The sequence below is a fragment of the Myxocyprinus asiaticus genome, chromosome 5, assembly GCF_019703515.2.
Source record: "Myxocyprinus asiaticus isolate MX2 ecotype Aquarium Trade chromosome 5, UBuf_Myxa_2, whole genome shotgun sequence".
NCBI lineage: Eukaryota > Metazoa > Chordata > Actinopteri > Cypriniformes > Catostomidae > Myxocyprinus > Myxocyprinus asiaticus.
This window is the reverse complement of record NC_059348.1, coordinates 35,253,113-35,276,639: the sequence shown is the minus strand read 5'-3', so window position 1 is coordinate 35,276,639 and position 23,527 is coordinate 35,253,113. Positions and strand designations below refer to the sequence as shown.

Below are 23,527 nucleotides of genomic sequence, written 5' to 3'. Positions count from 1 at the left end.
TCAGAGCACCTCTTGAGCTGAGATAGTCTGAGGTCATTTGCAGCATTCTCATAGACTATACTATTCTTGCAAAAAAAAATTCAGAAGACTGAAACAAAGAAAAAGTGTGAACCCTTTACATACACGTGTTCCACGAGACTGCACACCTCCGAACAAACAGCACATCAGACATGTTCTTAAAAATATGTGTGTTTCTTCAAGCGCATGTCTGTGTGGCTAACAGCATTTCTTGTGTTATTCCGAATCCGAGACATCTTATAGTTACCCACCATGCACATTATATTCACTACCTGCAATTAAACATCTTCTGTCAGTCCACATACGTTGCTAGCCTGTGAAATTTGATATGTTGGTAAAGAGCATCTGGCTTTCAGTGCAATATTTAGGTTCATTTATCATGGGTCGCAAACTCTTCATTAGGCAACTATTCTTAAGGCTATTCTATTTGTTAGGCAGTTGTATTGATATTGGAAGTTCCATTCGTAATGTATCCCCCTTTTACCCGATATAAAATTTCACACTGGTGTTATCCCTTGTACCGAGTAAAACCAGTAACACCGTACACCGTGGCAACCCTAATGCAAATCCATGCACATTTTCTCTCTTAGCCCGCAAATTCATTTTAATATGATAAAAAAGGGTAGAAATAGGGAATGCATGGTTTTCCAGAGATTAAAGTAGTGCCAGAGAAGAGCAACTTATTACAGTTCATACATTATGGAGTAAGTGGCAGAAATGCCCTTAAGGGATGTAAGGGCAGGAAATGAAGGTTGTAATGTTTGTTTTCACTGGGAAAGTGGGATGTAATGTGGGTTCATGTCAGAAGGGGTTTAGAAGCGCTGGACACCAAAACTTTACCTTATCTTTTTAGCCATATACAGTGGGGTTCAAAAGTCTAAGACCACTTGTGAAAATGCTTCTATTTTGCTTTTTCAATATCACCATAACAAAGTGAATAAATAAGTTTAAAGAACTGAGAAAATCAACATGAACTTAATTTTTATTAGTGTTTAGTATGCTCCCCCATTTGATTTAATGACATTAAATCAATGTAATTGCGGTGGGGTGGCACGAGGCACCCACACAGAGCCCCCCCCCGTCAACAACTTTGGGGGCATGTTGAAGCGTGTTTCGCCCGAGGCACCATACAACCCCGCCCCCCCCCCACCCCCCAACAACTTTGGGGGAGTGTTGAAGCGGGTTTCGCCCAGGGCGCCACACAAGCTAGAACCGCCACTGATAGAACGTCAAAAATGTTCCTTATTATGGTGGGCACAGAAAAAGAGTCCAAAATGAATGAAATCCCAGATGTGGTTTATTGTTCAACCAAAATCGCAATAATAACCAGAAACAATTCTGATTTGGTACATAATGTGGGACTTTTAAGAATAAAAAAACTATAAACTCACTGGGGACTCTTATTTTGAAATGATGAAAAAACTATAAGAAACTATATCTGCATAGATTTTTGCAGATAACCGAGATTCCAAAAAGCAACCTTCAGCACCAATTAATCAGTGTAGTATTTTTGGTAGTATAAATGCACACATGTGGATTAAAGTGTCCCTGTACCTTCACCATAATATGTAAGGAATTTTATAATGGAATTAGCCACGTTCAACCACCATTATAAGAAGGGTAAATGACAAATAATGATATTTTTTTTTTGTCTGAATAAAATTCTCCACCATTTAAATCGTAATACAACAGCTCGTGGTATCCGCTCACAATTTATATTGTTAGGAATTAGCTTTAAAAATGTAATTATGATTAATTCACTTATTAGAGTAATACTATTGGGTAACTCAGCAATTAAAGACGCTGACTACTACACCTGGAGTCGCAAGTTTGAATCCAGGGCGTGGACTCCAGTCAGGCTTCCTAAGCAACCAGTTGGCCCGATTACTAGGGTGGGTAGAGTCACGTTGGGTTAACCTCCTCGTGGTCGCTATAATGTGGTGCTCGCTCTTGGTGGGACGTGTGGTGAGTTGTGCGTGGAGTTCAAATGTCTTGATTGCTTGGGGGAAGAAGCTGTAATGAAGTCGGCTGGTGCGGGTCCTGATGCTGCGATACCACCTGCCTGATGGTAGCAGTGAGAGCAGACCATGGCTCTGGTGGCTGGAGTCTCTGATGATCCTCTGAGCTTTTTCACACACCGCCTGGTATAGATGTCCTGGAGGGAGGGAAGCTCACCTCCGATGATGTGGCAGTTTGCACCACCCTTTGCAGGGCTTTGCGGTTGAGGGCGGTGCTGTTGCCATATCAGGCAGTGATGCAGCCAGTCAGGATGCTCTCTACAGTGCTGGTGTAGAACCATGTGAGGATGTGGTGGTTCATTCCAAACTTCCTCAGCCATCTCAGAAAGAAGAGGTGCTGGTGAGCTTTCTTCACAACAGCCTCAGTGTGGACGGACCATGTGAGTTCCTCAGTGATGTGGACACCGAGGAACTTGAAGCTGTTGACTCTCTCCACCAGTGCTCCATTGATGGTGATGGGGCTGTATTCTCTGTCTTTTCTCCTGAAGACCACCACAAGCTCCTTGGTCTTACTGACGTTGAGGGAGAGGTTGTGCTCTTGACACCAGCGTGTCAGAGTGTGCACCTCCTCTCTGTAGGCTTTCATCATTGTCAGTGATCAGACCTACCACCGTCATATCATCAGCAAACTTAATGATGGCATTGGAGCTATGTGTTGCCACACAGTCATGTGTGTACAGGGAATACAGGAGTTGGCTGAGACCACAGCCCTGTGGGGCTCCATTGTTGAGGGTCAGTGATGAGGAAATGTTGCTGCCCATTCTATCCACCTGGCGTCTGCTTGCCTGGAAGTCCAGGATCCAGCTGCACAGTGAGCTGTTTAAGCCCAGAGCCCAGAGTTTCACATCAAGCTTGGAGGGCATTATGGTGCTGAATGCTGAGCTGTAGTCTACAAACAGCATTCTCACATATGTGTTCCTTTTTTCCAGGTGGGAGAGAGCAGTGTGTAGTGTAGTTGCAATGGCATCATCAGTGGAGCGGTTGTTGCAGTAAGCAAACTGCAGTGAGTCCAGTGAGGCAGCCAGCACAGAGTAGATGTAATCTCTGATTAGCTTCTCAAAGCATTTGCTGATGATGGGAGTCAGAGCAACAGGAAGCCAGTTATTTAAGCAAGTGATTTTGAGTTGCTTTGGTACAGGCACAATGGTGGACATTTTAAAGCATGTGGGGACCACAGACAAGGAGAGGGAAAGGTTGAAAATGTCCGTAAAAATACCAGCAGTTGGTTCGCACACGCTCTGATGACGCGGCCTGGAATGCCATCTGAACCCACGGCTTTATGGATATTCACCCGCCGGAAGGATCGGGTTACGTCCGCTACAGAGACAGAGAGTGAACTAACCTCTGTAGCTTCGGCTGAGAGAGCTCTCTGCAAGAGGATGGTGTTATTTCCCTAGAAACGAGCATAAAATGTATTAAGCTCATCCGGGAGAGAGGCAGCGGTGTTCACAGTGGAGTTTTTATTCCCTTTGAAGTCCGTGATGATTCTAATTCCCTGCCACATGGTTCTAGTGTCAGTGTTGAACTGTCCTTCAGTCTGCTCTGATAGTATTGCAGAGGGCATAACTGGCTTGTTTGTGCTCCTCCGCGTTCCCGGAATTAATAGCGGAGGTCCGCGCATTAAGTGCCGCACGAACATCGCTATTAATCCATGGTTTTTGGTTAGGGTAGATCTGTATTGTTTTGGTTGGCACTACATCATCTATACATTTCCTGATGAAACATGTTACGGTATCAGCATAGACCTCGATTTCGTCATCAGAGGCAGACCGGAACATCTCCAGTCCACGTGATCAAAACAGTCTTGTAGCATAGAATCTGATTGGTCCGACCATCACTGGATTGTTCTGAGGGCGGGTGCTTCCTGTTTCAGTTTCTGCCTGTAAGCGGGCAGAAGGAGAATGGAAGAGTGGTTCGATTTGCCAAATGGTGGGCGGGGGAGGGATTTGTAGCCATCCCGGAAGGGAGAGTAGCAATGGTCCAAACCCGGTCCCCTCGTGTGTTGCATCTGATGTGTTGGAAGTATTTCGGTGCTATTGACTTGAAGTTGGCTTTGTTAAAGTCCCTGGTCACAATGAACGTGGCCTCGGGGTGCGCGGTTTCCTGCTCACTTGTACTCCCATACAGTTCCTTGAGTGCCCGGTCTGTGTCGGTTTGTGGTGTGATGTACACAGCTGTGATAATGACCACTGTGAATTCCTTCGGTAGCCAGAATGGTCGACACAGAAGCATGAGAAATTCCAGGTCAGGAGAGCAGAAAGACTTGATAGAATGTATGTTCCTCTGATCACACCAGGATTTGTTGATCATAAAACATACACCACCTCCTCTGCTTTTACCTGAGAGGTCTTTCACTCTGTCGGCTCGTTGCACTGAGAACCCCACGGGTTCGATGGCTGAGTCTGGAATCTCCACAGACATCCAAGTTTCTGTAAGGCAGACAATGCAGCAGTCCCTCGTCTCTCCCCGGAAAGAGATCTGCGCTCTCAGCTCGCACAGCTTGTGGTCCAGAGACTGAACATTTGCCAGTAGAATGCTGGGTAGCGGGGGTCTATTTGTGCGTCGTCTTAGTCTGACAAGAACGCTGGCTCTCCTTCCCCTTTTCTGGCTACATTTCTGTGGCCGGGCAGCCCAGACAAAGGGCTCTGCTGTCGGCATTGAGGAATTTAAAGTCCGGTCTTCTGTGTGCTATTGAAGAACCAATGTCCAAAAATGTTTGTCTATCGTAGACAGTAAGGCAGACCACATCCAAGACGAAAAACATAAGAATTGTAGACAAAACAAACAAAAAACTGCAACATTGGGTCGGAATTAGGGGAATCTAGGAAATTAATTAACTCCAAATGTAATTAGACATGCTTTTTTGTATCCTTGGTTTTGAATAGCCCAGCTTTGCTGTGTTCGGCCAGTATCAATGAATGTTCAAGTGTGATAAAGCCTGTTCTACATTTTACTGTTGCCCTAAGGTTGATTTATATGCAGTCAGTAGTTTTAATAGTCGGTGTTAAACCTCTGGGATTGGATTTCCTTCAGTGGTGACTGACAGTCAGTATGCTTGAAATGGCACAATAAACTGTTTTTATGTGTTTATTTTAAAGTGGTTAAAGAAGTACTAAACTGAAACATTTAGTAGGCTACTATTCAGTCTACTATAATGTTACAGTGACAAGCATGTACAGCATGTCCAACTTTTGTATTTTTCTTACATGAATATCCTGACAAATGAAAAAGCTCTTTGTTGAACCATAACAAACAGATTAATCAATTTGAAGTCATATGTTTGTGAGTTTGAGACAGTTAAATCTATCCAAGTCCTTTTAGAGTGCAGCTGTGTCTCAGCGAGATTACATCATGTTGTGTCTGTCTCCAAAACACATAACTTGAGCTGTCCGATCACCAGGAGGGGAGCAGAATTGGCCTATAAATGGAGAAATCCAAGTAAGAAAACATTGGGCGGTTGGTCTTTTGACCAGTTTTGATAATAAAGGGACTTTTCTGGACAGAATAGGTGGAAACTTGAAGTGTTTTGGGAGCGAACAGCAGCGAGCCCAGTTCCGAATTAAGAGCTTTATTTACAGCATCACAAAGAGAAAAACTCAGGCTGTGCCAACTCACAACGTGCGCTCTGGGAGAGTGGTGGAGCAGGGGGCGGAGAAGGGGCCGTGTCCTTTTCATAGAAATACAACTTTCCTGTACTTGCAATACCGAGAACTTGATACTAAAATACTACATGTCCAAACACTGTAAAAAGTGTAAATATTGCCTCATTTGCTATATTTGCTACTCTTGAGTGCTGAGTGTTTCAGCTAAGAATCTCTTCTCTCTTTTCTATTTCTCTCTTGTTCCCTTTTTTCTCCTTTTTTTATTTTTTATTTGGTTTAGGTCAGCCAGGGAAACGTCCCAGGCATTGAGAGTGCGTACTTGGCTATGGACACTGAGGAGGGGGTGGAGGTGGTGTGGAATGAAGTGCAGTTTTCAGACAAGAAGGTTTTCAAGTCCTTTGAGGTAGGACCACACTTTTTTCAACATTTATTTATTTTCAGTATAAATATCCTGGGTGGACAGAGTGCAACAAGATTTATTTTAGATTTAGTTGAGATTTGTACTTGCCATGCCAACATTTTCAAATTATGCATTGTATTATGTGTCAGAAAAATATATTTTTAATTTAATTGAATGTTGTCTTTGCTCAAAAAAAAAATGTATATATCACCGGCCACTTTATTGGACAGGGTTGGGCTGTAACGGAATACATGTAACGGCGTTACGTATATACGTATACAAAAATGAAGTAACTGTATTCAGCCCCCATTATGTTTTCAAGCACCTGTATTCAGAATACATTTACTTTATAAAAGTCTGGCTATTCTTCTCTGATCTCTGTCATTAACAAACTATTTTCGCCCACAGAACTGCTGCTCACTGGAAGTTTTTGTTTTTCACACCATTCTCTTTACATTCTAGAGACCGTTGTGCGTAAAAATCCCAGGAGATTTGCAGTTACAGAAATACTCAAACCAGCCCATCTGGCACCAACAATCATGCCACAGTCGAAATCACTGAGATCACATTTTTCCCCATTCTGATGGTTGATGTGAATATGAACTGAAGCTCCTGACCCATATCCGCATGATTTTATACATTACACTGCTGCCACATGATTGGCTGATTAGATAATCGCATGAATAAGTAGATATATAGGTGTACCTAAAAAAGTGGCCTAATAAATTGAGATATATATATATATATATATATATATATATATATATATATATATATATATATATATATATATATATATCAATTGCTTGATTTTGACAACATTTGGACAGCTTAGCTGGATAAAGTTACCTCGATGACAAATTTAAATCAGCAGAATTCACAACATCAATATTGTTGTACATTAGCCTACATGTTGCTACACCACAAACATCTGTAAATTGTTACAATATTGGACAGTCATCATGGTGAAATGGTGGTATTGTAACAAAATACAGAAACAACACTTGAAATGGAAAACCAAATGTTATTTTGTATGTTATGCAGGACAGGATAAAGGAGATGTTTGAGAACCTGATGCAGGTGGAGCATCCAAACATTGTGAAGTTTCACAAGTATTGGTTGGACATGAGAGAGAGCAGAGCAAGGGTGAGAAACAAAACGCACCTGATATAAACAAACGCCTTGGTGAACTTTACCCCAAATACAGACATTCCCTTTTTCTGTCATGTCTCCTGTCATGCAGGTGATTTTTATCACAGAGTATATGTCATCTGGCAGCCTCAAGCAGTTTTTGAAGAAGACAAAGAAAAACCACAAAACTATGAATGTGAAGGTTAGACATTTCATCAATTATGAAATGAAATTTCCCAGCACACAGAAAAGCTGGAGGACAACACCACCTTCTGGCAGAAATATGATGTTATCATAAGACACTTTCTGTTTGTATTTTCTGTGTCTCAGGCATGGAAGCGTTGGTGCACACAGATCCTGTCTGCGCTCAGGTATGACATTGAATATTCAATATTATCTCTAAAATTCTTGTACTAATCTGCTGTTAATACTTGTTTAAAGCTGAAGTGTGTTTTTTCTGAACCATTAGCATCACCAAACGGAATTCCAAAAATAATGAAACACTCATATACTTCAGCTTTAAAATAGACATTTATTCTATATATATACACTACCGGTCAAAAGTTTTGAAACACTTGACTGAAATGTTTCTCATGATCTTAAAAATATTTTATCTGAAGGTGTATGCTTAAATGTTTGAAATTAGTTTTGTAGACAAAAATATAATTGTGCCACCATATTAATTTATTTCATTACAAAACTAAAATGTAATAAAAAAAAAGTTTTTGAAATTGATGACTTGGACCAAATAATAAAGAAAAGCAGCCAATAAGTGCCCAACATAGATGAGAACTCCTTCAGTACTGTTTAAAAAGCATACTTATTTGATACCTCAAGAAGTTGATTGAGAAAATGTCAAGAGTACATGTCTGCAAATTCTAGGCAAAGGGTGACTACTTTGAAGATGCTAAAATATAACAGTTTTTATTTATTTTGGATTTTGTTTAGTCACAACATAATTCCCATAGTTCCATTTATGTTATTCCATAGTTTTGATGAATTTACTATTATTCTAAAATGTGAAGAAACAAAATTATAATAAAGAATACGTGTTTCAAAACTTTTGACCGGTTGTGTGTGCGCGCGCGTGTGTGTGTGTGTGTGTGTGTGTGTGTGTATATATATATATATATATGTATATATATATATATATATATACACACACGCACACTGGATATAAAAAGTCTACACACCCCTGTTAAAACAGCAGGTTTTTGTGATGTAAAAATGAAACAGAGATAAATTATATCAGACTTATTGTACCTTTAATGTAAAAATTACAACCTATGCAATGCCACTGAAAACTAAAGTGACACATTTCAGAGAAAAAAAATACAAATAAAAAAACTGCATAAGTGTGCACACCCTTTTATAATTGGGTATGTGGCTGTGTTCAGAATCAACCAATCATCAAGCTCATGTGAAATAGTACACACCTTCACCTGAAGTGACTCTGATTAACTCCAAATAAATCTCAGCTGTTCTTGTAGGATTTTTCTGACATCTTGGTTGCATGCTTCTACAAGAGCCATGGGACACAAAGAGCTAACAAAGCATCAACGGGATCTCATTGTTGAAAGGTATCGCTCAGGTGAGGGCTACAAAATATTTTCCAACGCATTAGATATACAGTAACATGGAACACCGTGAAGACAGTCATCAACAAGTGGAGAAAGTATGGCACAACAGTGACATTATCAAGAACAGGACGTCCCTCCAAAATTGATGAGAAGACAAAGAGAAAACTGGTCAGGGAGGCTGTCAAGAGGCCTACAGCAACATTAAAGGAGCTGCAGCTTTTTCTGGCAAGAACTGGTTGCTCCTTACATGTGACAGCAGTCTCCCATATTCTTCATCTGTCTGGGCTATGGGGCAGGGTGGCAAGATGCAAGCCTTTTCTGACGAAAAAAAACCCATTCAAGCCCACAAAAACCTATATCCAGTCTCCCAAAACCATGTGGAAAAATGTGTTATGGTCTGATGAGACCAAGATTGATATTTTTGCCCCAAATTGTAAAAGTTATGTTTGGCGCAAAAACAACAGAGCACATCAGCAAAAGAACACCATACCCACGGTGAAGCATGGTGGTGGTGGCAGCATCATGCTTTGGGGCTGCTTTTCTTCAGCTGGAACTGGGGCTTTAGTGAAGGTGGAGGGAATCATGAATAGCTCCAAGTACCAGTCAATTTTGGCACAGAACCTTCTGGTGTCTGCTAGAAAGCTGAAAATGAAGAGATCTTTCAGCATGACAATGATCCAAAGCATACATCCAAATCAACAAAAGAATCGCTTCAGCAAAAAAAGATTAATGTTTTGGAATGGCCCAGCCAGAGCCCAGACCTGAATCCTATAGAAAATCTGTGGGGGGACCTGAAGAGGGCCATACACAGGAGATGCCCTCACGATTTGACAGATCTGGAACATTTTTGCAAAGAAAAGTGGAAAAATATTCCCAAGTCAAGATGTGGCAAGCTAATAGACTCTTATCCAAACAGACTGAGTGCTGTAATAAAATCAAAGGGTGCTTCAACTAAGTATTAGTTTAGGGATGTGCACACTTATGCCTTTAGGTAATTTTACATTTTTTTTTTTTTTTTCTGAAATGTTTTCTCTTTGGTTTTCAGCGGCATTGCATAGGTTTTAATTTTTACATTAAAGTTGCAAAAATTCTGATATGATTTATCTTTGTTTAATTTTTTACATCGCAGAAACCTGCTGTTTTAATAGGGGTGTGTAGACTTTTTATATCCAGTGTGTGTGTGTGTGTGTGTGTGTGTACGGTATATATATTTACTCTTGTTTTATGCTTTCTATCTTTAGTTACTTACATTCATATGATCCGCCCATTATCCACGGTAACCTGACCTGTGACACCATCTTTATCCAGCACAATGGGCTCATAAAAATTGGCTCAGGTTTGATGGAGTCTTTTTAATCCTGATGGGGATCGTAAAAGTATTTGACACTTGATCATTTCTAACTTCTGTTTTAACAATACTTTTGTCTCTTTTCTTTTGCAGTCTGGCACAGGCTGTTTGTAAATGGTAAGTTCACTCTTAGCTCTATATGCCATGTGCACATGAATGTGATATCTCATCAGAGAGAAAACACACTGTGCAAAGTAGTTTGTTTCTTTTCCTTCCTCTTGAACAGTGCTTTGCGTATATTGGCCCAAAATCCTGACAGTTATGTAACGTATTCCTAGCATTTTTAATTTTATTTATTTATTTATTTCCGTTTTGACAATCAAAGAGATCAAAAAGAAAATAAGACCTTGCCTCCTCAGAGTATTTCTTTTGGACATGAAAAAACCCATGTGCTCGAACTTCTTGAAATATGTTCACTGGCTGCAATTATTCCATCTATACAATCTTGGCATTTGCAAAGAGTTTATTTAATAATGTTATTTGTCCCTCTTATTCCCTTAGTATTTGCTGAGGCTATTCATGGGAATGTGCACCAGCATAGAGATGAAATGCAAAACCAGCACTTTTTTGCTCCAGAGTATGGCCGTAAGTATCTGACACCTATGCCATCTTTTATGTCTATCAAGGGGGTCTGTGGTGGGACTGCAGGGGTCCACCAATTATTGTTTGATCTTTAAATATAAATGTTTATGTTTTCATTTTTAAATTTTTTTTAATTTAGCAGATGCTTTTATCCAAAGCGACTTACAAATGAGGAGAACAGTAGTAACACAAGTACTGTAATACAAGTTTCAGAATTGTTTAGAGAAATACCCCTAGCAGGGAGGATGAGAGGGGTTTTTTTTTTTTTTCTTTAGTAAGACGACAGTGCAATAAAGGGATTGGGTCAAGTGCTCACAGAAGAGCTGTGTCTTTAGATGCTTCTTGAAGGATGTTAGAGAAACAGCTGCTCGGGTAGAGTTTGGCGGGTCATTCCACCAGCGAGGAACAGTTGAAGTGAAAGTCCTGGACAGTGATTTTTTTGCTTCTTTGAGATGGCACTACGAGGCGCTGTTCACCCACAGAACGCAAACTTCTGGAGTGCATGTAGACTTGAAGTAGTGAGTGTAGATAAAGGGGTGCAGAGCCAGTGGTTGTTCTGTAAGCAAGCATCAATGCCTTGAACTTAATGTGTGCAACCATTGGCAGCCAGTTGAGTTTGATGAAGAGATGCGTGACGTGCACATTTTGGGCTCGTTAAAACCAATCGCACTGCTGCATTCTGGATCAATTGCAGAGATTTTACTGTACATGCAGGAAGGCCTGCCAGAAGACCATTACAGTAGTCCAGCCTGGATAGCACAAGCACCTGGATGAGGGGTTGTGTGGCATGCTCAGATAGGAAGGGCCTGATTTTCCTGATGTTGTACAGAGCAAATCTGCACGATCGGGCAGTCCTTGTGATGTGATCTGTGAAGTTTAACTGATTGTCAAACACAACCACAAGATTTCTGGCTGTCTTGGATGGTGTGATCGTTGATGAGTTTAGTTTAATGGTGAAATTGCGCTGAACTGCTGGGCTTGATGGAATCACAAGAAGCTCGGTTTTAGCAAGGTTGATTTGGAGGTGATGTTCTTTCATCCAACACGAGATGTCTACCAGGCTGAGATCCGTGCAGCTAACGTAGGATTGTCATGCTGGAATGAGAGGTAGAGTTGTGTGTCATCAGCGTAGCAAAGGTAGGAAAAGCCATGTGCCTGAATGACAGATCCCAGAGATGACATGTATATGGAGAAGTTGAAGGGCCCATCTACTGAACCCTGGGGTACCCCAGTAGCTAGATGGTGAGACTTAGACACCACTCACCTCCAAGACCTACCTGTGAGATAAGACTCAAACCAGCAGAGCACAGTTCCTGTGATACCCTTTGCCATGAGGGTTGACAGGTGGTTTACAGTGTCAAATGCAGCAGACACTCTCTTCGGGCAATCTCTATCCCCCTCTCTCCCCCTTCCTACACACCACGAGGGCACCAGATCCCCCTTTATTTTGGACAGTGTTCCCCTTTAGCACATTGTGGCAGTGGGGGCGTGGTCAAGCATCCATCCGGAGAGAGAGAAAGCTGTAAGGGCGCTTGCACCCGAGCTAGATTATGTGTAACACCTGTCTCTAATTCCAGTGAGCATGGGGAGAGCAGCATATAAGCAGCCACGCCACCAGCAGAGGAGAGAGAGAGAGTTTGGCACAAGGAAGGCCATGGTGCTCCAAAAGCTGTTACGTTCATTCTGTTGTATTTGTGAAGCTGATGTGTTTAAGTAACTACGTGCCTGTGAAGCTGATGAGTTTGTGAAGTTGTAAAGCATTGAAGTGGCCGATTAAAAGTCTTACCTGAGCCTGGAAAACCGCTTCCCTGTGTTCTCCTTCCCTTCTGCTGTGAAGTTGTTACACACTTTTAATTCCTCCTTTTGGACATTTTATGTTGATTATTATTTTAAATAATTGCTTCTCTAAGGCCTGACACCACACCTTCTGTGTCTGTCTCTTGATCACCCCGCTACATTAGATGTTCTGTGTACATCTGGAAAAATGTTTCTTTAATTTTTTTTTCTTTTCTTATCTTTCCTCTTTCAGTTGCTGAAGACGACTACGCCATTGATATATTTTCATTTGGGATCTGTGCCTTGGAGGTCAGAAAATTACTTTTAACAATCAAAGCTAGCAAGCAAGATTATTTACCCTCAGATTAACATTGAAGTAGGACCTCTGTTTTTACCTTCTAATTTTTTTTATTCCCCATTCACCTTTAGATGGCAGTATTGGAAATCCAGGCCAATGGGGACACTGCAGTTTCGAAAGAGGCCGTAGATCATGCTGGACAGTCACTTGAGGACCCTCTCATGAGGGTAAAAGACTTATATTGTAACTATATAACTAATACTGCTCAGTTGAACTCTTTTGGTTCAATCAAATTCTTTCAACTTTCTACACCGACAGGAATTTATCCAATCGTGTGTGCTCACAGAAGCTAAGACGAGACCCACAGCTCACGACCTGTTGTTCCATAGAGTATTATTCGAAGTCCACTCCTTAAAACTGCTTTCTGCGCACTGTTTTATCAGTAATCAGTGTAAGTGGGACATGGAAAACACCTTCCATACTTCTCAGTGTAATAATACTTTAGTTTGATCTCAGATGTAACAGAAACATTCTGGATGACCCATTCGTGCAAAAAGGGAAATTATTGTTCCGTTGTACATCCCTTTCTGTGTGGTTTAGGTCTTAGAAATGATTTCCTTTTTTTTTCCCCCAGATCTCCTTCCTGAGAATTGTGTAGAAGAGAAGACTAAATCTTATGACCCTAATGGCATCATGGCACAGATCAACCATCGAGACCGACCTGGAGTTCATCTGAAGTGCGTTTCTAAAACCGAGTTTGTCTTATTTGATTGTTTTCCACTTTCCACTTAAGTCCTTCGCATTTCGTTTTATCAAGGTATTCCCACGTTTCTCCCCTGGAGCTGGACAAATTCCTTGAGGATGTAAAGTAAGTAGTGGAGAAGAACAACTGATATTAGGTTAAAGCTGTGTTTTGATTTTTTTAAATGCTTTATGTATGATACTACAACATTTCTTCTTCTGCTTGTCCAGGAATGGCATATACCCTCTTATGAACTTTGCTTCCCAGCGACCTCATCCTGTCCCCCGCGCTCTCTCTTTGCCACAGGAACAGATGGAGACTGCTAAGACCCCAACCCCAGAACCACAGGAGACTGAAACCAGAAAGGTAAGAAACTGATGAGTAGAGAAAGATTTATGTTAAATTAAATAGGAGTAGACTGATTTGGAACATGCAGAATGACACCTTTATCTTTGATATTTGTTCTCCATTGGTAAATGTTTGCTGCCGAATGGGAAGTGGGCCCATAACTGATACTGGTGCAAGGGTCAATTTGAAAAAGTTGCCTTCTATATAAACATTTCCCAGAACTGATCAATGCATCATGTCTATGTCTTGTCTATGTCTGTCTTTTAGCTACCTTCCATCAGTTACAAAGTATTTTTAAGACTCTGTACTCAAAAAACTTGGTTTAGTGGTCACGTGACGCCATGCGAGAGTCAGACGTGTAAACGGTGAGCTCTGCGCACTTTGCTAGTTTTTAATTATTTTTATGTCATAGAACAAAGAACAGATATGTATCAGGGTGTATCGAATCTCACCGAAGTCAACATGGCAAACAATTCAAAATCCTCGGGCTCTGGAGATATTAAAAGACACTTACGTGCTCAAGCTGAAACCTCTGACAGGCCTGCAGACCAGGGACTCAATTTGGATGGTGTGGCAGGAGAAATTCAGCGGCAACTGTCCAACATGTCTGTGATGCTGACCAAAGTCGTTGCTGACTTAGAGGATCTTGCTGTAATACGTCGATCGATTACTGCGATGGAAACTAAATTCTCTGAGTTGGTTACAAGAATCGGGGACATCGAGAGACGGATCAGTTATCTGGAGTCATCGGAGAGGGAATTAGCTGCTAATCCACTAGCTACCGAGGGAGATTTGCAGCGCGTTTTGGAAAAATTGGAAGATCTTGAGAATCGTAGCCGGCGAAACAACGTCTGAATTGTTGGAATTCCTGAGCATGAGGAAGGCAGAGATATGTTGAAATTCCTAGATGAGCTCTTCCCCAGTCTGCTCGACATAACAGGCCATAAACTGGAAATCGAGCGAGCTCAGAGTCATGGCTCGCAGATCCGTTGAGGGAGACAGGCTTGATCAATTCTGGCCAAATTTCTGAGCTCATCTGATAAAGATCTCGTGTTGCGCGAGGCGAGGAGTAAAGGAAAGCTTTCTTGGAAGAACCACAACATTTTCTTGTTCCCAGACTTTGCGAATTCAGCAAGAGAGAAACGTGATCGATTCAAGGAATGCAAGAAACTCTTACATCAACGGAAGTTCACTTTTGCACTGATATTCCTGGCCAAGCTGAGAATCGATACTAAGGATGGCCACAAAATATTTACATGCCCACAGCAAGCATTGTATTTCATGGAGACAATGGGGTGAGTAAACCATTTGGTGTTCTTCATATGGCCCCCAAATGAATTGACTTGCTGTACATACACTTGAATGTCTGAGGAAGCTGGGCACCTTTTTGTTTCTTTTTGTGTTGGTTCCACCTAGTGGCTGGAATATGTTTTGTGGAATAACACACCTTCAAGAAACTTTTGCATCGACGAAGGGTTGCTTTTACACTGAAGTTCCCGGCCAAATTGAGAATAGATACTAAGGATGGCCGCAAAATATCTACATGCCCACAACAAGCGATGTCTTTCATAAAATTGATGGACTGAGGAAGTCATGGTGTGTTTCTCACGTGCCTCCAAGTGAGCTGTCTCGCTGAAGATACACTTGACCGTCCGAGGAAGCTGGGCGCATTTCTTGTTTCTTTTTGTGCTGGTTCTGCCTAGCGGCTGGAGTTTGTTTTGTTGAATAACACTCCTTGGGGACAGTTGTGGATGAATCTGCTCGTTCTTTGTGCTTATGCCTCCTATTGGCTGGAATTTGTTTTGTGGAGTATTTTTTGCAGGACATTGGAAGGATTAGGGCATCTGCTGCACTCATGAACAGCTGGCTCACTGAACATTCATTTGACTGTCCGAGGAAACTGAACTTTTATTTTTATTTTTTATTTTTTTTTTGTGTTGGTTCCGCTAGCGGCTGGTGTTTGTTTTGTGGAGGATCAAAACTTCGAGACAGTTTTGTGAATGAATCTACACATTCTTTGTGTTTATTCTGCCTATTGGTTGGAGTTTGTTTTGATTATTTTCTGTTATGTAATTCTGTCTCACAAAATTTGTATAGAAACACCGGACTTGAGCAATCCAATGGCAAAGTTGTCGCGGGGACTCTCATAGGCGTACATGGACTGTTTGAGTTTAGATGGATGGATGCTGGTTGGCACTGTTGTGCGCGGGGTTAATGCGCACGTTTTTCTTTTTTCTGTTCATTTGGTTCTGGGGGAATTTTGGGGTCTGACTGTGGCACTAATGTTGGAATGTGGTCTTTATGATTTTATTTTTGACACACAATCTATTTTTATAATATGTCAAAATGGCAAATGTTAATGTGAGTGGATTGTCTCTCTCCACGTGGAATGTGACTGGGCAGGGGCACCTCATAAAAAGAAGGAAGGTTATTTCTTTTCTTAAATATTTCTTCAAGAAACCCCCTAATGCAACATTGAAACTTAACAGGATGTGTACAAATCTTGGTCTTACAGATATTTGGAGACTTTGAACCCATCTGGTAGGGACTATACATTTTTTTCATCAGTTCAAAAGATTTATTCTAGAATAGATTTATATAAGTCCCACATTTCATTTGTTGTTGATTGCTCAATTGGAAACCTCTTAGTCTCAGATCACGCCCTGGTGAGTTTAGAGATGTTGCCATATACGGAGAAAAATAAATCATATAGTTGGCGCTTTAATGTATCCCTTTTGCAAAATCCTGATTTCTAACAAATGTTAAAGGCTGAAATCAATTATATGGAGACCAATTGGTCCTCAGTATCCTCTCTGGGCATGGCTTGGGAGCCACTTAAAGCAGTTCTAAGGGGTCGGATCCTACAGTATGCCTCATTCATCAAAAAAATCCAAAGCACGAGAACTCGTGGAGTTGGAAGAGAATATTAAAAGTACCAAGACAGAACTGAAGTTATGAATGTCGTCTGATGGCCTCAGAGAATTGACCCGATTGAAATACAGATATAATACTATTTTGTCGCGGAAGGTAGAGTTCTGGTTATTTGGGGCAAGACAGTCATATTTTGAGTCTGGGGACAAAGCAGGGAAGCTTTTGGCTATAAAGCAGAGAGAGTCTTTTTCCACCATTCCCATAGTGATATCTGCTGGTAGTGACATTTTTACCTTGGCCATTGATATTAATAATGCTTTTAAAGAATTCATCTTGATCTTTATAGTTCCACGTCTTCGTCTTCTGATGAAGATATTAGAAACTTTGTGGAACCATTAGATCTCCCTAAACTGACGACTGAGCAAAAAAATTATCTTGATTCTGAGATAAACTTGGAGGAGCTTGATGAGGTAATTAAGGCCCTGCCTACAGGCAAGGTTCCAGGGCCAGATGGCTTTTCCGCTGAACTTTTTAGATCTTATGCTACAGAACTGGCTCCACTTTTGTTAGACGTTTATACAGAATCATTAAAGAACCGAACGCTTCCACCAACCATGACACAAGCCCGGATCAGTCTGATTCTTAAAGGACAAAGATCCAAGTGAGTGTAAGAGTTGCCATCCAATTTCTCTGATCCAGCTAGACATTAAAATGTTGTCAAATTCTGGCTAACCGATTAAGTTATGACATATCTTATACATATAGATCAGGTAGGGTTTATTCGGGGCGTAGCTCTTCTGATAACATCAGGTGTTTCATCAATATCATGTGGTCAGTGGCGAAAGATCAGACTCCGGTCGCTGCCATCTCACTTGATGCCGAAAAGGCATTTGATATGGTAGAATGAGATTATCTTTTTAAGATTTTGGAAGTGTACGGATTTGGGAATACTTTTATTGAATGGATTAAGTTACTTTATAGACACCCGGTATGGGTGGTACAAACAAATTGATTAATTTCAGATTATTTTACTCTGGATAGGGGCACCCGGCAGGGTTGCCCTCTTTCCCCATTATTGTTCTGTCTTGCCCTGGAACCATTAGCAGCCGCAATAAGAAAGGAGGTGGATTTTCCAGGGGTGATGGCGGGAGGTGTAGCGCATAAGCTTTTGCTTTACGCAGATGGTATTTTATTATTCATCTCTGACCCTACTAGATCTATGCCTTGCCTCCACAGAATTATTAATTCCTTTTCTAAGTTCTCAGGATACAGAGTTAATTGGTCTAAATGCAAAGCTTTGGCTCTGACAGCGTACTGCCCAGTAACGGATTTTCAGCCGGGAACCTTTTAGTGGCCCAAACAGGGCATTAAGTATTTGGGCATTTTATTCCCAGCAAATTTGTGTGATTTAGTTGGAGTTAATTTCAACCCTTTAACAAAAAGGTTTTTGACTGATGTGAGTAGGTGGGCTTCATTACATTTATCTGTGATTGGGAAGGTTAATGATATTAAAATGAATTTTATTCCAAAATTCAACTACCTGCTACAATCTCTCCCTGTAGATGTCCCCCTCTCTTATTTCAAGCAATTTGATAGCATAGCGAAGTCCTTTATTTGGAATGGTAAACGTCCCATATTACATTTCAACAAGTTACATAGGCCAATTGACAAAGGTGGGCTAGGCCTACCCAAGATTTTGTTTTATTATTATGCATTCGGTCTCAGACATTTGGCTCATTGGTCACTTCCACCTGAGAGAGCCCCTCCCTGGTTTCGTATTGAACAGGAAGTCCTTGCCCCTATTTCGCCATTGCAAAGCCTTTCTATCAAACTAACCGGAGAAGTTAAGTCACACCCCGTTATCTCATATTTGCACGTGGTTTGGACAAAAGTGTCCAGAGTGTTTAATTCGGCCATTTATTTCAATGTTGCCTCAAGCATATGGCTGAACCTTAAATTATGTATTAATAAGTCCCCTTTCTGTTGGTCAGAGTGGATTGTGAGGGAGGTCACTACACTTGGTGACCTGTATAAGAGTGGAGTGTTGAGATCTTTTGAGAATTTGGTTCATCATTTTGGGATTCCCAGATCTCAGTTTTATAGGTATTTACAGCTGCGCCACCTGTCTGTATTGTTTTTGGGAGTAGCACACGCACCCCTAAAGTGGCAGATACTTTGGGAGAGGTTATTACTGCTTTTGGAAAAGGTCATGAGGCATAAGTGTATTACTCTCTGCTAATTCAGAGTTTGGGGGATGGAGCTTTAACTTCTATCAAGAGATTATGGGAGAAAGATTTGAACTTGGTATTGGAGGAAGGAAGATTCTAAAAAATGTCATGTCTGTATCTAGAGATGCAAGGGTTCGCCTTATGCAATTTTAGATTTTACATAGATTTTATTGAACCCCCTCTAGATTATATAGGCTTGGTCTTAAAGACACATCCACCAGCTGGCAATGCCAATCAGAAGTTGGAGACACAACCCTTGTTTTTTGGTGGTGTGTTAAGATCCAAGATTTTTGGTTGAAGGTTCAGAGTTATTTGTGTGACGTTTTGGGCATTTAAATTTTACTTTGCCCCAGACTTTGTATTTTGGACGATGGGGCGGTCATAAATTTGGGGGACAAATATATAAAAAATTGGGTTCTGACTAGCATTATGATTGGCAGACAAATTATTTTAAGGGGTTGGAAGTCGGACGGAGCGCCATCATTTCCGGAGTGGTGTGTGGAGATGTGGAGGGTGGCTGCTTTTGAAGAAGGATTATCTAGAAGACAGGGAAATTTGGAATTGTTTGTGGGAAAGTGGGGCAAATATCTGCCGTTTTTGGAGGACTCTCTGGGAGGGATAGTGGAGAGAGAGGTGTAGTTGTTATGTGTGTGATTATATTTTATTTATTTATTTGTATTTTTTTTTCTTTTATTTATTTGTTTGTTTGTTTGTTTGTTTTTATTTGTTTTTGTGTGTCTATAATCATGTGGGACCACCGGGGTGTTCTTGTGGGGGGGTGTTGGGGATGAGGTGGGGGGTAATAGAGGGGGTTAAGTATTGATTCTGTTTGTATATGTTTTGCTTTTATTTGTTTAATATATGAATCAATAAAAAAATGTTAATCACAAAAAAAACTTGGTTTGGTTGGCCTTTGCAACATATATATTAAATGTTTGTGGGGAAACATTCCATATAGCAAGATATATGTACATACACTTATATGAATAAGGTGTTATGTATGTTTAAAAAACTAAAATATATATATTTTTTATTTGTAGTTTTGTAATCCTGTAATGTTTCCTTATAGGTTGTCCAGATCCACTGTAATTTGGAAGCAAATGAAGAAGGCACAAGAAGTCATGTGAGTGTAATCTTGTGTAGCTTGTAGTTTTCACCTTAAAGTTATAAAATGTTTCCGTCATCTATCCTTTCTTTCTCTGTAGCTCTCTCTCTTTTTAAAGATGGATGACCGCCTTCATCGCCAACTTAGCTGTGATGTCATACCATGTGAGTAAATGTCCACATGCACAAATGTGTTCTTGGCACATTTATTCTGTTCTAAAGATTAAAATTCTGAATGAAATTGTTATTATCTGTATGTGTGTGTGTGTGTGTGTGTGTGTGTGTGTGTGTGTGTGTGTGTGTGTGTGTGTGTGAGTGAATATTTAGCAGTAAACTTTAAAAATATTGGTTATACTTCGAATCAATTATAATAGTTTTATACATTTTTTGATTTGCTTTTGTTATTCGCAATTCTTCATGGGACTGTAGTTCATTCTTCCATAAAAGACGTTAAGTGCCTTTGAAGTCTTGTACCTTTGCATTTACAGTATTTTCAAATACTTATTTGCTCAAGCCATCAACAAACTGACCATTTAGTGAATACACAAATGTGTAAATAGCTAAAAAGTAAATTAATTTTTTTCAGCTGACAGTCCCAAAGATTTGGCTAGTGAGTTGGTTCACCATGCTTTCATTAGTGAGGTAAGTGCAGAATCTTACAGCCAACAGATTTCATAATGATTAATTGTTTGATATTTTTTTTGTCTAGGAAAAGCTACCATTGAATAGACTTTTTTTTTTTTTTTTTTTTTGGCACTGTATGTCTCAACAGGACTGATTATCTTGTTTTTCTGTCATGCAGGAAGACTGTGAGAAGTTGGCATGTTTTCTTGAGGATGCATTATGTAAGCACTGGTCAGGGACATCAAACTCCCCTACTGCCATGGCTGTGATGTACTAAGCCCAGCTGGTCTGAACCGTCCCATAATACACAAACAGAGCATGCAGATTGGACCGAGGACAGAGAAAAAGAGAGAGAGAGAGAAATCCAGACTGATAAACCTGAATGAGACCAAAAATGAAATGGTAGAAAGTTCTCATCAAACCACATGGTACCTTCCATTCAAAATGTTGAAATGGAAGGTCAAATTGCTGTCATCTCACAATGATGAAGAAATCACCTCTTTGCCAGCCTTTTAGGTTTCTTTTTTCCCCCAAAATGGAGGTTAATGGATTTTTATATATACACATCCTTCCAAGTTATCCTGCCTATAACATAATCCGTTCTCCATTTATCCTCCAAATGATATCTGGCAGGGTCAAAATCCCACAAAAATGGACAATTTTAGGATGGCTTTGGGAACCTGAGAGAGGAGGCTAAATGTCCAAGCAAGAAATTCCTGTCATTCAACACAACTGGAGTCTTGTCTTCAGGTCTTTGTGTTTCAGACTTAAATATATTTATTATTTTATTAAACTATTAATACATGGTCTTGGTATAGAAACGTGTTTAAAACTCCAAGCAAGGAAATTTGAAAAAGATTTTTAATTCTTCATTTCTATGTTACGTTATTCTATGCTTTTTAAGAGCTGACAGTGAGCAAATGAATGTACAGCACTATGGCAAAAGTGCTCTTGGCACCTCTTATATTATTTCAACACTCTCTGTTTCAGATCTTAAACTTCATTTCTTTCTTTTAACCAGGAGTAGCTATTTCAAAGGCTAAAAGTGTCTCATTGAGAAATGAATGTGTTTAGAATTGCTCCTTAGATTATGTTGCTTTTATAATATCCCAAATGCTTTTTCCATGCAGACGGTGATTGACTTTGCAAATATTTATAAACCGTGGCAATAACGGTACCCCAGAATAGTGTGAGCTACACGTTGTGTCTGGTGTTTGCTCAGTTTTAAGCAATAAAAATCAGAAGAGCTCTTCATCCATATGTTTTTCACCAAGAATGAGGTTGAACCAATGAGTACCTCTCCAAACTCAATAAGACAATTGCATTTATTCATTTAGCAGACATTTTTAAACAAAGTGACCTACAAATGTGGAAAATACAAGCACAAGCAATTAATCTTAAGAACATTTTGAGCAGCTAATTCATACTTCCAAGCTCTCACCCGGGGGATCTATTCATCCAATGTCTGAGTGTAACAGTGTTGATATGGCATTTGCTATTTGCCTTTTACCCTAATGTGAATATGTGCTGATAATTGATCAGTGGACTGCTCAGAGATGTTTAACATATATGGGCCCAGTTTACTTTTTATCTGTTCCTTAGTCTTTGATATTGTTTCATTATACTTTTTGATGTGGCAAGCCTCATGCCATTTATGTACACTAAATACACCGTTCTAGAGTAAACTGACCAGTGACCTTGAAGTAATTCGAAATAAAATGGTGTACTCCTTTTGAAGGGCTGTTGTTCTGTCATATTATCAGTACGTGTATATTTTGTCACATTTAAATGATTTACACACTGCATATGTATTCTGTGTGAAAACTGAATCATGTCAAGGCCAAAGATGTAGTGGGTGCAATGCTGGCAACTGCGATTTTGCTTTATAAGTAAGAGTAGGTATTTCATTGCAACTGCAACATTCTGTATTTGATTGACAATTGCATATTTAAAACAGTATTCATAGTATCTATTTAAGGGATGCATTTAAGTACTGTACTTTCCAATGGCTTTGACTTCACTATCTCTTTAAAAGAAATACATGCATGTCAGAAAAAGAATGCTTTAGAGAATTTGTCAGTTTTGTTTATTGGCATGATTGTATGGTGGATGTATTGCAGCTTTGTGATCTCCAAAACATTTTAATTGTAATGGAAAAATACAGTCCCCATCCACACAGTGTTATCAAGAGACACAGATGTTTCTGCAGTGTAATGACACAGATATGAATGTACAGTCAATAACTCTTAAAATGTACTCTGTCTAATTCCTAGTGCCCTTTATCATCTAAATCCAAGCATTAACTGGACTTATGCTTTGGGAATTATTATTATTATTTTATTTTATTTTATTTTTTACTTTTTATTTGTGTTGAAATTGTATACTGTGACATGAAATACTATAACATTAAAATATGTAATTAATACTTTAATATGACTATTTATTTCAGAAGTTTCTTCTGTATGATGTCATTTTTAAATATACACAAGATCTTGAGTAGGTTTATTGCCGGCCAAACCATTCCCACACCTTTCGACCACTGATTTTCTTTTACTTATCCAGTTGTCAATGGGTAAGTATTTTAGAAAACATTTAATGGTTGATTCTTGTCAAACATTTCAAGAAAATGCCCTGGTAGAATTTAATGCCAAAAATCAACTCAAAAGATATTTTAAATTATATTTTGAATTTGCATTAAAAAAAAATTAACTGTACATTCAGGACCATTATGATTTTTTTCGTAACACTTATGACATTTAAGCACAGTTTTACCCCACAGTTCTCATTACTGGCCTATTACCATTGTTTTCAATGATGATTCTCAACACTGTAAACTTAGTTGACCAAAACTAAAGTT

At 39.9% G+C, this 23,527-nt stretch overlaps 1 protein-coding gene across 2 annotated transcripts in view; it reads left to right on the top strand.

The window, feature by feature from the left end:
- Positions 1 to 23,084, top strand: part of LOC127441426 (nuclear receptor-binding protein 2-like) — a 56,964-nt gene extending 33,880 nt beyond the window's left edge. The window contains exons 2-18 of one of the 2 annotated variants that reach the window (XR_007897303.1): positions 5,919 to 6,041; positions 7,083 to 7,184; positions 7,282 to 7,371; positions 7,500 to 7,540; positions 9,991 to 10,085; positions 10,191 to 10,214; positions 10,599 to 10,682; positions 12,709 to 12,764; positions 12,885 to 12,980; positions 13,072 to 13,204; positions 13,388 to 13,490; positions 13,571 to 13,621; positions 13,802 to 13,861; positions 20,012 to 20,065; positions 20,148 to 20,211; positions 20,633 to 20,688; positions 20,849 to 20,936. Coding sequence is in view for 1 of the 2 variants with exons in the window: in XM_051698853.1 (XP_051554813.1) it covers positions 5,919 to 6,041; positions 7,083 to 7,184; positions 7,282 to 7,371; positions 7,500 to 7,540; positions 9,991 to 10,085; positions 10,191 to 10,214; positions 10,599 to 10,682; positions 12,709 to 12,764; positions 12,885 to 12,980; positions 13,072 to 13,204; positions 13,388 to 13,490; positions 13,571 to 13,621; positions 13,726 to 13,861; positions 20,012 to 20,065; positions 20,148 to 20,211; positions 20,633 to 20,688; positions 20,849 to 20,947 (1,407 nt within the window). In the remaining variant the exon portion in view is untranslated. Of the gene's footprint in view, positions 1 to 5,918; positions 6,042 to 7,082; positions 7,185 to 7,281; positions 7,372 to 7,499; positions 7,541 to 9,990; positions 10,086 to 10,190; positions 10,215 to 10,598; positions 10,683 to 12,708; positions 12,765 to 12,884; positions 12,981 to 13,071; positions 13,205 to 13,387; positions 13,491 to 13,570; positions 13,622 to 13,725; positions 13,862 to 20,011; positions 20,066 to 20,147; positions 20,212 to 20,632; positions 20,689 to 20,848 lie in introns of both variants that reach the window. The other variant, XM_051698853.1, reaches the window with a different exon arrangement.
- The last annotated feature ends 443 nt before the right edge of the window (positions 23,085 to 23,527 follow it).